A 19247-nucleotide genomic window follows, 5' to 3' on the forward strand; every position below is an offset into this window, starting at 1 on the left:
ACCTCACCTAACGTCTTTTGGTGGGACGTGGCCCAGGGGTCGAACCACCAACCTTCTTCTCTCTAGACAGACCCTCTTCCCCTTGACCACGGTCCGGTCCTTTATTATACGAAATTTCAAGGGCAGATTTAGTATTGCTAAAAGTGTTGTACACCATTATCAGATATGATTGTATGGATAATTATAATTATGACAAAAGTCATATTTTAGTCTTTGAATTCCTCGTTCTAAATTGAAATATATATTATATGAAATATATATTATATATTACCCTTCCAAGTGTTTGTATATATTAAGTTCATAATATGAGTGAAAGGTACATGTTCCCTGTATCAATGTTCTGTTGTTGCGTTCTACGTGTACATGTACATCTGCTGCAATACTGAATTGGACCTGTGAAGATTTCGAGGTAGAATAGGTCTTCAGCAACCCATGCTTGCCGTAAAAGGCGACTATGCTTGTTGTAAAAGGCGAGTAACGGGATCGGGTGGTCAGGCTCGCTCTCTTGGTTGATGCATGTCATCGATCCCAATTGTGTGGATCGATGCTCATGATATCAATCACTGGGATGTCTGGTCCAGACTCGATTATTTACAGACCGCCGTCATATAGCTGGAATATTGCTGAGTGCGGCGTTAAACAACAAACACACAAACACACAATACTGAATTGTTAAGGGTCATGGCCGTAAGATACATGTATTACTGCATTTGTATATTTTATAAATGTGTTAAGGTATAAAACTGGTGATTAGGATTTATGTTTAAGTCCCAAAAGGAACAGAGACTTTGAATGTTTTAACTGAACACGTTATGTCATATATAACATACCAGGATTACAATATCCTAATATCTCAACTAATTTTGAACATAAACATGTTTATGAAAACTGTGTGATGTAGTTAATGGCGATCATGTTTGGGATCTTGGTGTAATTCAATCACATTGCAATAGAATCAAACATGTCAGAAGAGAATGTCGATCGTCGTGTGATAACAATTATGTCTAAAAGTGATCAATCAAATATTCTTATGCGATAATATTGTCCAACACAAAAACAAGACATTAAATGTACTTGATTATCTTAATATTGCATCATTTTACTTCGACAGATAAATCTGAAAAGTCTTCATTCTGAACAATTCCAAAACTTGTTTAGGATACAAAAATATTTAGATATCAAAACGCGTTTATATTATCGGACAATGATTAAACACTTTTTTACAGCGTAATTACCAATTAGACATCTTCTAGGGAGAAGACGTGTCCACTACTAATATAAAGACAGAGATCATATTAGATTAATAATTATAACCTGAGATGATGATGGGGCTTAGGCCATGAAACAATTTTAACTCACAGTCTTGAATTACTACACGGTACACTGCCTGGGACCCGAGTTTCAGTGGCTACACTGTGCAGATATTCATGTTTGGCCAATGAGATAAGTCATACTATTAGGTTAATACTTTTTAGGAACAACAGTTCTTGAAATGCCTGAAGTTTCTTTCAGTTTTTTGTTCTGCTATCTGCTGCTATACAGAGCGGTGAAGGACCGCATTCATAAGATATTACCACAGTTAAAAACTGTAAAATGTGTGAAGGTATTAAACAGGTACTAGATTTATCTATCTCTAAACGTGTTTAGGATTTATATTTAAGTCCCAAAGGAAACAAAGGTTTTACATGTTATAACTAACGTTATAACATATAATACATGCCAGGATCTCAATATTCCCAAATCTCAACAGGCTTTGAACAAAAACATGTTCTCAAAAACTGTTGATGTTATGTAGTTACCATATCCCTTTCGCGCTTCAATACGGAGGACGAAGTTACGCCAGATCTACTGTCGTAACAATCGATATTTCAAACTCGAGAGTCTTGGGGATATTTAATCACAGTGCAGTGAAATCAAGCTGAGGTAGGAAAAGAACTTTCGATCGTTATATGAAACCATTTAAGTCTTTAAGTGATCCATCACAGATTCGTATTTGATAATATCGTCCACAGATATGAAATGCGTGATTATCTGAATTTGTTTTTTGGTAATCTAAAACGTTTTCATTCGAAACAATTCCAAACAAGTTCAGGCATCGGACAAGGATTAAACACATTTTACAGCGTAATTACCAATTAGACGTCTTCTAGGGAGAAGAAGTGCCCACTACTAATATGAAGATATTATATTACATTACTAATTATTCGCTGAGATAATGATAAGGCTCAGGCCATGTAATAAGTTGAATTACTAAATGACACACTGCCTGGGACCCTATCTTCAATGGCCGCAGTATGTACATTTTCGTTTTTGGCGAATGAGATACCTCATACTGTTTTGTGTCTGCCCTTTGCAGATATTTCAATATCCCAGCATCTTTTGGGGACATTTCACAGACAATGAAAAATAATCATCGTTATTCCAACACAATATATACATGGAATGGAGGACAAAAGAAAACCGTTTTCTATGACGAGTGAAGCAGGAATCAGCAAGAATGCCAAACTACATTGGACATGAACTTGAAAAATAAATGAAAACATGAAAGAAGAAAACACTTATATGCCACAGTCAGCTGGACTAAATACATTCGCCTATATTCTGTTGAATAGGAACCTTAGTTGTACAGGGTCATAGTTTGAAGGTGAATCAGGAAAGACAACTGTATGCGAGTAATTGTGATCCAGAGAAATAGATTGAAACAACGCTTGTGATATTGTCATGGTGTGATACGATAATACAAATTCACTTATAAGGACATATCCCTCTTTTTAGAAAACACGTAGATCCCCCGGATATCACCATAGACGTGTGGGTTTCATGCTTGTATATGTTGTCAGAAAATTTAAAAAGGCTGTTCTTCTGTCGAAACTCGAGAAAAATCATAGAATGAAAACTGTGGGCTTGTTATAGCTTTCAACTGAATTGATTTTGAACATCACCCAACCTTTAAAAGGCTTGCGTGTTATTGTATCGTTCACAGTGACGTATTTAGTTTCACTACACTGTGTATGACTATGAATTTCCTATGGTCCTTGGTCTACCTAAAATTGAAATTCATAACCCTAAATTTACTGAGGAATTGACAATTTAATATTCTGAGGGCAGCGGATGTCGGGCCGAGGATTATTCGTATGTTTATGGAAACATACTTATGTGAATCATTTCCTTAAAATAACAGTCAGTAATAGTCATAAGATTACATAAAAAGGTTAAAACATAACCCCCCATGCACATAAAAGGGTGGGAGAGGTTACCCGCAGGTTTAGCATGTTTGAAGTTACACGTCATATTCACAAACCCTACATTATACTCCCTGTAGCCATTGATAAATTAAAACCTGATAGCAATTCCATTAAGTGCATGGTTTAAGTCTGGGTTATCAAGTACTCAGCGTTTAAGCGTCCCACTGAACCATGGCTTTGTGGATGTCTGGACTTCCTATGGACCATCAGAAGGTCAGGTCATAGAAGCTTGAGCTCAGTGATAGCATATGCAGTAAATTCACTACCATTATCACCAAAAAATCTAAGGTACGCCAAGCAATAAATATAAATGTCCATCAGCTGAAAGCCAAAATCTGCAGCACGTTTAGGTGTAACTGGAGGCAATACACAATACTTAGTGTGATAGTCGTGATATACATTATCTACTCGGACGAACCCTAGCCCATTGACTTCTGTCGACAAGGTCGACCTGGTTTCGAGATCGAAAGCTCTTAGGCAGGGTGGGTTCAGCAACTACGCTCTTTGTGGTGATTGGTTTTCGATTCTTCTGACACTCAATGCAAAGTGATACGTGCCTCACATATTCTACCACCTCATATGTGATATTAGCTCATGTAGTCAATGCCTTCAACATTGTGTCACGACCACCACCATGACAAGGTGCCACGTGACCTCTCTTAATGAAGTCAAATATACGAGGGCTGGTCAAAAAGTTCTGAACCTGACTAACTTTCAACTATGGGCCATAACCAAGTTAACTAGTCAATGTAGTACATTGCCTGAGTAGTTCCTTGCAAGTGTATTTGGTCTGTTGAGGCCGTTTGTATATTAGTGACAGTCAGTTGAACGTGATAGGGGTCCTTATGGACACAGAAATGGAAAAGAACGAGTACCGAGCAGTCATCAAGTTTTTTACTTTAGAGAAAAATACTCCCAAACATATTCATGACAGCATGTCACAAGTATATGGAGATAAGTGCCCTAGCTATTCCACTGTTAAACATCGGCTGGCTATGTTTAAGGCTGGAGAACAAGCCTTGATGATGACCTTAGGTCCGGACGTCCCTCAATGAAGATTCATTTAAGGAGATAAAAAAACTTTTACTGTCAGATAGACGTATTACCACTGCTCAACTTGTGGAAGACACACGTCTAAGCCATTGATTCATTGAAACCGTTATTCATGAACATTTACAGATAAAAAGATATCTGCTCGTTGGGTGCCAAAGTTTCTGAATTCTGATGTTAAGGAAAACAGGAACCAACATTGCCAGAGAAAATTTAGAGCTAATTGACGAGGATTTCGTCAAATTCAAAAGGGGATTAGTTACGGGTGATGAGACATGGGTCTACCGCTATGATTCCGAGTGAAAATGTCAGTCCATTGAATGGCACCATTCCACTTCTCCGGCACAAAAGAAATTCAAGTCTTCAAGATCAGTGAAGAAAGTTAAGGCCAATATATTCTGGGATGCAAGGGGTTTGATCCTTGCTGATTACAAACAACAGTTCAGAAAAATTATCGTGTGTTGATTCCCCCTTATATCGAAACATGCTCAGTCTAAGATGTAGTTATATTAAGCATGTGCAAAACAGTTTTGTTGATCTTTCTCGTGTTTTATTTTAGAAACGTGTAGCCGGTAATATCTATTAACAATATCAAGTTTTCACATTTTTATTAAAGTAACACTTCTGGTCAAGCACGCGTACGTATCTAAATATTTGCTTAGTTTATGAATAAAAAAGACAAAAACGTTTCTATATTCATAAGAAATCCCTGCTGAAAGAAATGTACAATTCCGACTGTATCATAAGCTTGTGTTTATGAATCACTATAAAAAAGTGATGACACAAGGTGTTCGCGAAAAGGTGAGCGAATCCTGCGCCACCGGTGGCACCTGTCACAAACGCATGCAAAGGCAAGACAATTGTTTACCTGAAAAAACACAAGTTAAAATACGGAAATGTATCAGACATATTTGTTTGTCACCGATGCGTCAATTTGGAAATAACTTCTGTGCAAAAGTCGTATGACGTTCTTTGAAATCCTCCTCGATCTCAGCAGTGAACCTGAATACTCTAAATCGTTTGGGAAATAAACCTCATGTGTTTTCAGATTTGCGTGCGTTATTGTTACCTTTTTGCGATCACCTTGTGTCACAGTTCTATTCCATAGAGATTCATAAACACATACTCATGACAGTCAAAATGCTTTTAGCAGAGATTTCTTATCACTGTTGAAAGGGTTTTATCGCTTTTATTTATTATTGAATGAGTATAGTGAGTATTTTAGGCGGTGTTTTACCCTCGAATCTTTCTCTTTCTTTATCTTTTATACGTGAACTCAGTCGTGAAACAGACGTGATGTGACTCATTGTTGCTATGACGTAGAGATTCAATGGATGGCTGAATGTAGGGGAGAAACAACACTACATATTGATCAAATATAACATTGAATTTGCACATAATCCATTTTACATGGTTACGCGAGAACGCAAAGAAAATCAGATGTCAAGAAAACAACTTGTAACTAATCATCTGCACTGCCTTCGATCACATAAACTGTCAGAACTGTCCTTATGAGTATATCCTACCAAACATGATGATAGATCCATCTACAGAGCGAGGATCGGGCCTTTTACGCACCCACGAGGTTCAAATAAAGCGAACTATCTGACGACATCACGGAGACAAAAAAATAAATAAAGAACGAGACGTGAACACCCAGACACTAAAAAATCTTTTTAGCCAAAAAACCTAATAAACGAGCCTAAACAAAACAATAAAACAGATGGTGAGATCAAAACCCGACAGGACAGACACGGAGCTGGTGTAACACCAGGAATAATTCCTAACAGCTGGTAAGGAACAACGACGCCTTCTTAGACCCGCGCCACATCGCTATGGCAGAGGATATTTCGGTTAGAGGTTTGTGTGTTTGTTTATGTTGTTTAACGCCGCACTCGGCAATACTCCAGCTATCCAGTGATTGACATCATGAACTTCGTACGCAAATGGGATACAATGACATGCATCAACCAAGTCAGCGATCCTGACCACCCGATCCCGTTACTCGCCTCTTACGACGAGCAATGGTTGCCGAAGACCAATTCTAACCCGGATCTTCTCGGGTCTTCAGTTAGAGGTAGGTCCGGGACACAAATAGTTATTATAGCATCAAAGAGAACTATCGAAAACATAAAAATCGTTTGTTTGTTTCTTTCTTTCTTTATTGTTTACGGCAAGCATGGGTTGCTGAAGATCTATTCTAACCCGGATCTATACGAGTTGACAATACTGTGAATTCTAACTTTGCAATATATCTATATAGCTTGAAAAATGCCGAGTGCGGCTTTGAACAACAAACAATTAAACACATGAATCTATTATTAAACACCCTCCAAAAATGAGAAATTAAACTTAAGTCTTTTTTCCTATATATTCAGTATTATTTATAATAAATTTGGATTAATAATTTACTCACTTGCGTTAATTTCATGTCTGTCATACAATGCACATGTTCAAAAACCTAAACTTTGAATACTTGACTTTTCACAAACGGTTCGGTTAGTGAGTTGCCTCGATCGCTGGTTACCTATCCAACTCAAGTCGAGAACGATTTGGCAAGTCTAGATTGCTTTACTTCTAGCGATGAAATTAAGCATTGTTATGGGCTCTTTTGTATTGTGTTTTGTAGATACATATCGATACCACGAACATTGTATCAGTCTACTGACGCGGGCACTGCCGATGATGAGCTATTCATTGCTCAAATAAGAATGTCGAATTGTCGTCCATTGTCCGATGTCAATACATCGATGACAATTGAGGATATCATATATTTATCGTTGATGCCGCGCAACACTATAATATACATCATAATCAAATTGACTAGTATGCAAATTACTACCTACAATGAACATGCACATGATCATGCACCTCATAATATCAAATATTAATATTTTATTGTGTTATAAATTTAACTGGATGAGTTAGAACATATGATATTAATTTCCCATCAATATCTTCCTGGTTGGTCTATCAATGTCTACAAAATAAAAAGAATAAAATTAAAAAGGGGCACAGAATGTTAACAATTCTTAATTTCAGGCTAGAGTTGAGCCACTCGAGACTTTCCCAATCATTCTAGACTTGAGTTGGACTGTCTGGGAGAGAGTCTATGTCACAGCTCATACCACACAATAATAAGTCCAGTTTGCGACTGCTTGTAAAAATCTGATATCTGATCTCACAGCTGGTCAATATAATTTATATTTTCTGCTGAATATTCGGAACAGAGTGAGTGAGTTGGTACTACATATATATGTATATGTAAATGTATATATATAAATATATATATATCACTCGAAAAAGGATTACTGCCATAGAACCATATACATACATGTATAATGAAATGACTGCATCGCTCCATTTTGAAAAGAAATTGTGTGTTCTGTTTAACGCCATTCCCAGCAATATTCCAGTGATATGACGGTGGTCTGTTGTACAAGAAATATATGCAACTTGAATCTTGAACCTTGAAAGTTGTATCTTTTCCGCAAATACGTATCAGATGCAGTATACATGTATCAAGTGTAATATGTCTGTACATCACATGCAGTATACAGTGTGTCGCGAGCTCGGCTCTGGGCACATTTCCTTCGCTCCCCCCTCAGACAAACACGTGCCTCATGGGGGCCACGAGACCACAGGTCAGGCGTGGACTCGTCCCTTGTCTTATTCGGTCAAGTGTAAGATCTTCTGGACGACCACTGTACTAGTAGCATGTGGAATGTGGATGAGATACTACGTGGTCTGAATTCATTACCTCTTTAAGAATATGACACTTTTAGAAGCTTTATATGCATGTAAACCAGCTCGAGCGCGACAGTTTGGAACTTGGCGTTACATGAGCATTAAGCACCTACATTAAGACCTCACAATAAAACGCTATGGACGCGTGGACGGACTTGTGTTTTCAATTCAAGACATATCAGGTAGACCTACTACTAATATGGCCACGGCTTCCTAACTGTAACATTAACTGAACTTAACGTCTTTTTCCCAAATGTATTATGGGGCGACAATGCGACAACGAGACCTTGAAAATAGTGGTGTCGTCGCGTTGTCGCCCTATGGTAAAATAGGGTTATACAAAGCGCGACTTCCACTTTGTGTGAGTTTATTGGAGTATATAAACCTTCCTAAAGTGAGGGGCAAACTGTATGAACGTTTTTCCGGACACTTTCTAGACGCTCTCCAATTAATCAATTTTAATGAATTTTTAGTCTTTGGTCCGTCGAATGACCATATACGGAAAAAAACGACGTTTACGTGTTTGCAGTGTCTGGCATTGCACATAATACAACAGATAAGGATTTTATTCGTTACATGCAATCTTTTGATATTGTGGGTACCACTGAAACGGCGGCCGATGATATAGATCTACTCCATGTGTTCTCAGATTATGAATCTATCGCCAAAGTGACAGAACACATTGAAACTGCGGGAGACTGTCTGGGGGGATAATACTTCCAATAAAAACAAAACAATTCAATGAATTCGTCAAATGGTCAAACATTACAGAAAACTATTTTCGTTTTATTCGAAAAGCCATTGATTGGTCTAGATTATGAGCTATTATTTGGCTGTGCCTATATACAACCAGAAACATTTAACTGGTATATCAACAAACCTTATTTATACTGTAAAAAGAGAAAATATTATCTTTCAAGACAGTCTTTTTGACATACCCGTTGTTTTACCAGATGTACGCATCAAAACACTGAAGACATATTCTAATCCGGACCTTCACGGGTACAGAAGGTGAGGTGAAATGGGGTTTAACGTCGCGTCCAAGATTATTGCACTTATATATATATACCGACGTACTTGCACGTGTGTGGTTGGCTGCTTTTGTACTAGTCCGGACTGCTGCTGATTTATAGTGCTAGCCCACAGAGATACCATGCCGCAGTTTAACATGAATATCCTACTCAGACACAGTATACTGACTTCGAGCCGACCAGTCCTTGTTTTAGCCCCTTAATGCCGAGCGCCAGACAGGGTAACAACAAGCACCATGATTTAACGTCTTTTGGTATGACGCGGCCGGGGATCGAACCCCGGACCTTCCACTCTCCGGGCGGACGCTCTACCACTAGACCACGGAGGCGGTCACGGGTACAGGAAACATGTAATGGTTGACAAATGACTGAGACGGGCGACATGGAAAATATATGAAAGTTCATTACTTAATTGTTATTGAAGTATTGACAATGAACATATATATTTTGTAGGATAATGATGAAAAAGACAGAAAAGTCACTTCGCACATGGATCACACTTATATATGCGTTTGTTGTTTTGTGTTGAAATAATTTCTTTATACCTAAATCACATATTATATCTCCTCGTGGGTGTTAACCTTGACTTGACCTGTAATGCTTTTAGTCAAAATTTATGTTCAACGATTAGAGGGGTAGTGACCTTTTTATTGGTATTTCACATAATGATGGACATCGATTTCAAGTGTAGTAGGTATATGACTATATATTGACACCGTGGGAACCAACCTTGGACCTAATAACCAGACACATTGGAATTTGAACGCCTGCAAGTCAGGGTATCTTTTCCACATAGTTCATATAAATATAAGTATATCATGTTTTTATTAAGTGATATAAATATAGCTCAGGACCGTATACTGTTAAATGTGATAGGTACGTGGTGAAAAACCGGCGCAAATTACCAATGTTTCATTTACAATGTAAATGCATCCTTGATATTCCGAAATGGAATGGGATTGGTGAACAGGTAAAGCCTATTTAAACACCTCTCCCAACAAGGACATTTAACACGTAATATAAGTAAACTGTACATAAACTAATATATTTAGATTACCTGTGCCTAATATTACGATGCAAATATACAGTAAATACAATCGATAAAAATCCTTTCCAGATTCATAAAAAAAAGTTGCACAAAAATACACACATACATGTACCGGTACATCCATGCACATGTATACTTGTGCACATATACCTCTACATACCAGCAAATCGCATATCACACATACAAACGACTATTAGATTGATGTTATTATGAAAGAAATATTTAAATTTTAACAAGTGAACAGACTCTATAATAGCAAGGTTAATATCTGTAGATGTCTCAGCATTTCTAAACAGAACTGAATTCATGTCATATCCTTCTATATAGTAGTTATAGAATAACCCACGAGGTACGAGTGATTACGGAAAATATGTCACGAGTGAAATTAATGTTTTAAGTTCCGAGCTTTAGCGAGTCATATTTTTCGTGTTTTTCTTACCTGTATACATTTGTGAACAAAGTTCATGTCAACTTGTCAAGTTTAGTCTTTTTCATTGTGTTTTCATTTTCATTGGCAGTTATCGATGTCATCACCGTTCACAAAGGCAAACCTGTCTATACAAAGTCCGGTTTTTGGATTCGGGTGTTCGAAAAATTCATCAAACAGCAAGCCCTCTAGGCCTAACACAGACGCAAACCAGGACTTGGTGGTGATGATTTTGGCGCCCTAGAAACAGTTTCTGGCAACATCACAATCTGAATCTTGGAACTTCAGTCTGGCCATATGCAGTTTTGACAACAAAGACATTAAATGTGTTCAGAGGTTGAATTATACGAATAACTTTTCATGTCAGTCAGATCTCCGTCCTCTTTAACGAGGTCATTTACTTTGACAGGTCTCAAATGGCCAGCCATGTTTGTTTACAAACGGGGACGTAGTTTTGGTTTTTACTGTAAAATGAAAATCATGTGAAATAAATGAAAAAAATGATAATGTGAAATCATGTTGTTAATATGAAATTATGTGTCTTGTCTTAAAAATCCCGAATCAGTGAGATTGTAGCACGTAAAACATCTGAAGGAAAAGGCGTGGATTTGTGAATGAATGGGATGAGAAAAAAATAGTTCCGTTGTCCAATGAAAATTGATCTTTGTTTTACTGACCAATCAGCTTCGAGAATCACTAATTGCACACTGTGCAAATATCAAAAAGTTATTACACTGAATATTTGAGCCCATATGGGTAATAAAACATATTATTACCTACGAGGGCAAACATTTCGGGGTTAATAAAAATCATGTGTCCCGCGGATCAAATCACGTCAAGAGACAACAGTGTATTGTTTCCGTCATCCGGGCGGCATTGTTGACGTCATTCGAATCATAGTGTGACGTGAAGTCAGAATGACGTCACACATGAAAAGACGTCATAGTTGAAGATTGTTGACGTCATTCGACAAATTGTGGTTCCGCTGCTGTTGCGACTTGCTGTCCTTATAGGTAAACACTCAAATTCGCCTCTGTATGCAGATATCGTCTTCGTTCTATTTTATATGTGGGATGAGCAAATAGAAATAGCACATTCCTGTAAATATCTCGGCCTTTGGTTACTTTAGATTTTAATCATAGAGCAAAGGAAATTGCTAATCGGTCAGTTGGGCTCTTGGGTTGTTATTTGTAAATTAAATCAGTTGGGGTATGGATTATGAATTTTTAACACTCTTATAATAATTGGGGGAAAATATCGAATGTGATACACATAACTTCAGCATATTATGTATCTATTAAACTAATATACGTTAATGTTTTCATTACACATGTTAAGGTAAGGTAAGAAGTTCTGTAATAAGTTCTAAATGAACACGGTTCGGGTTTTGGACACGCAGCTAACACCGGTGTGCGCAATATGCGCAAGCAATGCACAGTGCGTTGTTAATAGGTTAATAATTAAATTGCACACCAATACCTTAAACACCCATTTCCATTCATCCACCTGTTTAATTGAGTGACTGAGTATGGTTTTACGCCGCTTTTAGCAATATTTCAGCAATATCACGGCAGGGGACACCAGAAATGGGCTTCACACATTGTACCCATGTCGGAAATCGTACCCGTGTCTTCGGCGTGACGAGCGAACGCTTTAACTACTAGGCTACCCGACCGCCCCTCCACCTGTTAACGATGAAGAAGTGTTGTCGTGAAGTGAGACGAAATGGCGTCATTCGTCCGTGCAACATCCGAGGGTAGATTTCTTTAGATTCACAAGGGTACAAAAATAACTGCGTGATGGAACACTACGCACTTTAGATCACCTGACAGAATACGCCCTAGTTATTCCAGACCTGGTGTATAAAAGCAACACATGTACAGGACTGACAAGTATCTGCACATAGGAACCATGTTTCGAAAGCTGCTCCAGTTTACCCGTGTGTTTCAGACTGGACATAGACGCCAACATACCAGTCAGACGTCTTCCAAACCGGTGGCAATTGTAACAGGTCAGTACTACTGATTATTCGTTCTCAAGTAAAAATAGGAATTGTTTACGGCCTTTGATGTTTCCTTCTTTTGTCAGATTTTGAAACACGTAAATATATAAATCCCAAGAAGGCGTTGGTGATGTACTTGATATTTCTCGACTGACAATACAAGTCCTTCTGCAGGTCTACAACTCTCTAGTTCTGGTTAGACCGCCTCCGTGGTCTAGTGGTAGAGCGTCCGCCCGGAGAGCGAAAGGTCCGGGGTTCGATCCCCGGCCGCGTCATACCAAAAGATGTTAAAAGATGGTACTTGTTGTTACCCTGTCATTAAGGGGCTAAAACAAGGACTGGTCGGCTCGGAGTCAGTATACTGTGTCTGAGTCGGGTATTCATGTTAAACTGCGGCATGGTTTCTCAGTGAACTAGCACTATAAATCGGCATCAGTCCGGACTAGTACAAGCAGCCACACAAACACATACACGTCCATGCACGTCGCTATATAAGTGCAATAATCTTTGACGCGACGTTAAACCCCATTTCACCTCACCTCACCTAGTTCTGGTTAAGACTTTCGGTCTCATGCAACTCCCAGTTGGTTTTCATGTTGAAATCTTTCAGGCGGCAGTAGTGGTATAGGGCGTGGTATAGCGGAGGAGCTAGCACGGACAGGGTATGCGCTGACCATTCACGGTAGGAGTGTCGCCGGCCTCAACGCCACAGCTGACCTGTGTGTGGCTGCTGGTTGCGATGATGTGAGTGCAGCCATGATGTAATTAGTGAATGTGACGTGGTTAAATACAATGAGAAGGGACCATGAAATTCGTATTGAAAGCTACATAAAAACCTTGATAAACAAGAAAACTTTCTTTCCGGACCGATTAGTTTTTGGAATATAGACAAGGACAGTCATGCAGTACGCGGACGATTTCACAGTGAAAATTCCGATCGGGTTAGCGAGGGTCCAATGTGGTCCGGTCTCTCACAATACTGAGGAAAACACTATTGTTTATCTAAGGAACAGGATTTAATATAATTTTCAACAAATACAAAGAAATATAAGAATATAAGAAGTTAATTAAAAGGTTTAGGCAGAATGTATTAATGTTTATGTAATGGAGGTTTGAAAGCCCGATAAATAATAACGTTGTAAGCTTTATATTTCCGTATATTAGTTTATTGGTACTGATGAAATATAACATCAAACAGTACTTCTAACCTGTTGGTATTTTTTGTGAAAAAGAAATGTTTGTTTAAAATGTTTTTACGCGAAAATATTTAATCTTCCATTTTTCAGATTTTGTGTGTGGAAGGCGACTTGAGCAAAGACGACATACTTGAGAACATACCAGCACAAACACTGAAGAAATTTGGCAGAATAGATGCCCTAGTAAGTGTAGCGGACATTGGAATGACGAACATAGTCTCAACAAAAGTGTTTAGGATGCTTAACAGAAATATAATGCAGTCTCTACTCCATGACGTGCCTCACGAACAAAACACAATCACTGGGTCCCACCAAGCAGTGCTGGTGTCAGGTTGTTGGCGGTCTAGTTGGCAGGTTATACAACCTCTATGCGTTCTTTGTAAATGTGTCATCAGCTTGGGAGATCAAAGTGTGTACATGCTTGATGTGGGGTCAATCAAAAGCCGGTCTACACATGTCAAAATGTATGTCGTTGAACACAAACTTCATTTAAATGTAGAGGGTCGGTCGGGTAGCCTAGTGGTTAAAGCATTCGCTCGTCACGCCGAAGACCCGGGTTCGATTCCCGACATGGGTACAATGTGTGAAGCCCATTTCTGGTGTCCCCTGCCATGATATTGCTGGAATATTGCTAAAAGCGGCGTAAAACCATACTCACTCACTCACTCATTTAAATGTGCCATCAGTGGCATAGCTATTCATTTGTTATCGCCACATACCGAAGTGAAATAAAATCAGAATGAATTGTTTGATAGGCTTTATTCTTCCCTAATCGGGTAAGGCTGCCTTACCCGATTAAAATCAGAATGTCATTAAGTAAGGAGCTAGTCTATAGGCTTCTAATGGATACAAAGAACTACAAATATATTTTGAAATATATTTAGTAATTCAGATATTTGAATAACCTTTATATATACACTTGGAAACAAAATAAACACCACTTTATATATCTCGAATGTCTATGTATCCTTTGGACATAAGTGTCTAAGATACCACCGATGTCAACGTGGACATGAGAACACTTTATTCCTCCAACTGGCCGCAAGTATTGGGTCGTATCATATAATGCGAAGAAACGAAGGAAATAAGTAAAAGGGAAAATCACTCTCAGTCATTTGCGAATTTAAAGTCCACTTCTGACCTAGTCAGTTTCTTGGACGGTGTCAAAAAATGATTGCAAAGGAATGGTTGTTAAACATATCATTACATTATACATTTTTGTTCTTGTGTTTTAATATCACGTTTTAATATATGTAAATAAATAAACAACTACAGAATAAAAATGATTCTGTCACGTGTGAAACCAGATCATGATTGGCCAGAGTAAGGGTAAAGTTCATGAGTTATATACTCGATAGCGTTCATGTCACAGAGACGATTATTTATACACGTCCACATTGACGTCAATAATTCCTTACCCAGACTAACATTTCTGTGAGTATTGTCAAATACACCAAATCCGTCAACGTTAATGCTAACACTGTTCATAACAGAGCACATATCTTTGTTTCAGATCAACAATGCAGGTGAAGCATTCCACCCAGATAAGATGTCACTTTTCGATACTTCACTGTTTGACCGTATTCTCAGCGTTAATCTCAGGGCACCTGTTGTCCTTTCAAAGCACGCTTTGGGAGCCCTCAAAGTGACCAAAGGCAAGTCATTGCTTCCTCAGATCTCCATATCATACTTAAATGTTTGACCGTATTCTCAGCGTGAATCTCAGGGCACCAGTTGTCCTTTCAAAACACACTTTAGGAACCCTCAAAGTGACAAAAGGCAATCATTGCTTTCTCAGATCTCCATCACCGCCTAATAGCCATAACATAATGGACTCTTGTCACCAGGTCACTGACATAGAATGGTCAATCCCATTAATTTCAACCAGTCTTCCCTTCACTAACCCGTTGTGCGCTTTTCGTCCAAATCGGGCCGAACTTGCTTTATCTTAAGTATGAGTTCACTGGTGCATGGGCCATGTCAGGGATGACTGCTCTGTATTGTAATTCGATAAATGTGGTATCTATCGATGCCCACCGATATTTTTTGCCTTTTACGACCAGTGGAATCTGTGTCGGCGGATAACATTATATATGTATATCTAATATCAGATTGTTTGGGTACAAAGTAAAGAACACTTTCCAATATCCCAGTACATTATCTTTTACAGATAATATATAAGAAATCATATAAATTGTCAATCTGAAGGATTGCTTTGATGACCCGTGAAGATCCGGGGTAGAATAGGTCTTCAGCAACCCACGCTTGTCGTAACAGGCGTGTATGCTTGTTGTAAGCACATCGGGACATGGTTGATGCATGTTATCGTATCCCAATTGCGTAGATCGATGCTCATGGTGTCAATCACTGGACTGTCTGGTCCAGACTCGATTATTGACAAACCGCCTTCATATAGCTGGAATATTGCAGAGTGCGGCGTTAAACAACAAACAACAAGAAGGTTTGCTTTGATAATGATCTGATGATTAAAGCTTGTGGACATTTGCTGTCGTGAGAAACAACATAGGCTGATGACATAAATAAGATTTTTTCACTGATGCGATGTTACTCAGTTGTTTCTGAGGCAGGACAGGATCGGGCGATACAAAATAGTTCATCGTGTGTTTTTAGTTGGTATTGGTATTGCTATAAGGTAAAAATGCATCCCCAAAACCTTAGAAAAATAGTTTTAAAAAGTCAACAATCTCAAGTTGTCGCAACGCACATTAAGAAAGAGGGTGCAACGGAAAATTACCGATAACGTTTCGTATTTATCGTTCTGTTACGAACTAATCCGTCATCGTTTCCAAATTTCAGGGCATCAAATACTCAATAACACCCTCAAATCTCTCAACACATATTGTCGATCTCATGACTGACTGTGAAATAGTGTTTTATCTTCCACTTGCCGGTCATTAACTGTGTGAATCACATTGCTCTTTTCAGAAAAAAAAATAACACAGAGGGATGATCAGGGGTGAAATCAGTTGTTGTTTTTTAATTTTTCACTGATGTAATTTTAGGGGTGAAATCAGTTGTTGTTTTTTAATTTTTCACTGATGTAATTTTACATCAGTGAAAAATTAAAAAACAACAGCTGATTTCACCCCTGATCATCCCTCTGTGTTATTTTTTTTTCTGAAAAGAGCAATGTGATTCACACAGTTAATGACCGGCAAGTGGAAGATAAAACACTATTTCACAGTCAGTCATGAGATCGACAATATGTGTTGAGAGATTTGAGGGTGTTATTGAGTATTTGATGCCCTGAAATTTGGAAACGATGACGGATTAGTTCGTAACAGAACGATAAATACGAAACGTTATCGGTAATTTTCCGTTGCACCCTCTTTCTTAATGTGCGTTACTCAAATACTCAAATTTTGCCCGTGAAGGTCGGTTGTTTTCAGGGAGGGGCGACACAAACATGTCATGCATACGCGCAGCTTTTATTACCTTCCATACGTATTAGTTCGTGTTTTAGCTGCAGACTGAACAAAAGTTGCTATACTAAACTAACAATCACTTCAAACTTGTTTCTATTCAGTGGTAAACCTATGTCTTTGAATGATGGGGAAACTTTAAGGTTGGCTTGTAAAGCATATTTCTCCTTCCAGGAAGTATCCTGAACATCTCAAGTGTCACCGTCGACAACTGCGTGAGTATCGTTTAACGTTGTAGCATCATATGTTGAAAGTGAGTTAACAGCTGCACACACTTATTCAACGAATATCATAATCATTTTAAGCAGGTCATCCGATGGAACACGTGTATGGTTAGCAGATAGGGTCAGACGATGATAAACGGTACACGTAAAGCGAAATTCAATACGGGTTAAGTCTTTGACAAATAGGGAATCCAAGTAGGTTGAAGCTAACAACGGTTGTTCCTCCTTCATCTAATGTCTTTACGCGTAAGCTAAAAGTGAGTGAGTGAGTTTGGTTTTACGCCACTTTTAGCAATATTCCAGCAATATCACGGCGGGGGACACCAGAAATGGGCTTCACACATTGTACCCATGTCGGGAATCGAACCCGTGTCTTTGGCGTGACGAGCGAACGCTTTAACCACTAGGCTTCCCGATCGCCCCCGTAGGCTAAAAGGCGGAAAGCTGAAGTCATAACGCATAAAGCCTTCGACCAATAAATAATCGATGTAGGTTTACACGTAACACTTTTTACGCGTAAAGCTGACGTCTTTACGCGTAAACCTTCTATCCAACCCATGAATTTCGCTTTACGGGTAAATTACTGCCTTATCGCCTGGCAATTTCACCCACTTCAATTGCACCGACAAACAAATAACTTTACACGTAAAAAAGGTAAAAGGCAGCTTTACGTGAATCAAGTGCGTTACGAATTGTAGAATTCCTTGTTGGCTTTGCGCGTAATGAATTTAGCTTTACGCGTAACGTAAGCATTAATGGGGTCATGTTTGACACATCTTTTTAATCATTTCTTGTCCGTTTCTATTAAGCGAATGCTGGTTTATGGAGTTTCAAAGGCAGGATTGGAACATTTTACAAAGGTGCTTGCTTTAGGTGAGTTAAAAGTGGCGCAAAGCTACACTTAGCTGTATCTCACCTCGATATGTTTCAGTGAGTGTGTGAATGATTGACTTTGCTGTCAGGAATATTCCAGGTCTATCATGGCATCCTGTACAAATCGTGTCTGGACCAGAAAGGTGTCATGCACGCAACCTACGACGTCGGGGTGCAATGGCCTATGGTCAGCCAGTTCACCGACCCCATAAGGTCATTGCATTCAATTCTCACAAGAAGGGGTTGCTGTTGATGGTTCTATCTGTAATTCTTGACGTTTTATCAGCAATGGTGAGTCATACGTTTTAAATTTTATCGTGTCTACATAAAGGAAAAAAGGAATTTCCCCTTCATGTCGGGCAGTACACCATCAGCTCCAATTCTACATTTCAAATTGCTTAGGTACTAAAGTGCATTGCATGTTATTCAAATTTTACCGTCAATCAAGGCTTCACTATCAAAGATCCAGATAATTCACTCGAAACCTGTGAAGATCCGGGATAGGATAGGTCTTCAGAAACCAATGCTTGCGGTAAGAGGCGACTAACGGGATCGGGTGGTCAGGCTCGCTCATTTGGTTGATACAAGTTTCCGTATCCCAATTGCGTGGATCGATGCTCATGATATCAATCACTCGATAGTCTGGTTCAGACTCGATTATTTACACACCAAACAAATAAAAACATTAATTCATTCGAGAAATTTTGTGGTAGACATTCAGAAGAACTTATTTAATATGACAGGTCCCTTGTCAACATGATGATATCCCATGTTACGAACGTTACAGGTTTTCACACTTTCTTACTCCATGGCTCATTATTTTTTATGACTTTTTTTATGAGTGGCGAGTACTAACGGGACATGTTCACTCTTGTTGCGAACACCTGGTGTCATATTTTAAGTGATCCATTTATATAAATTTCTTCATTATTTTGACATTTACGCCCTATGGAATCTGACT

The 19247-nt window shown here is 38.7% G+C and overlaps 1 protein-coding gene across 3 annotated transcripts in view; it reads left to right on the forward strand.

The window, feature by feature from the left end:
- Window positions 1-19247, forward strand: part of LOC124152426 (3-oxoacyl-[acyl-carrier-protein] reductase FabG-like) — a 45417-nt gene that overhangs the window by 20169 nt on the left and 6001 nt on the right. Inside the window, exons 1-6 of one of the 3 annotated variants that reach the window (XM_046525365.2) lie at window positions 12421-12559; window positions 13161-13294; window positions 13837-13929; window positions 15260-15401; window positions 17364-17404; window positions 18223-18286. In XM_046525365.2, coding sequence (XP_046381321.2) covers window positions 12424-12559; window positions 13161-13294; window positions 13837-13929; window positions 15260-15401; window positions 17364-17404; window positions 18223-18286 — 610 coding nt within the window. In that variant the 5' untranslated portion in view covers window positions 12421-12423. Of the gene's footprint in view, window positions 1-12420; window positions 12560-13160; window positions 13295-13836; window positions 13930-15259; window positions 15402-17363; window positions 17405-18222; window positions 18287-19247 lie in introns of those variants that run through there. The other 2 variants (XM_048382689.1, XM_048382688.1) reach the window with 2 other exon arrangements.

The sequence above is a fragment of the Haliotis rufescens genome, unplaced genomic scaffold, assembly GCF_023055435.1.
Source record: "Haliotis rufescens isolate VD_foot unplaced genomic scaffold, xgHalRufe1.0.p SCAF_4, whole genome shotgun sequence".
Lineage (NCBI taxonomy): Eukaryota > Metazoa > Mollusca > Gastropoda > Lepetellida > Haliotidae > Haliotis > Haliotis rufescens.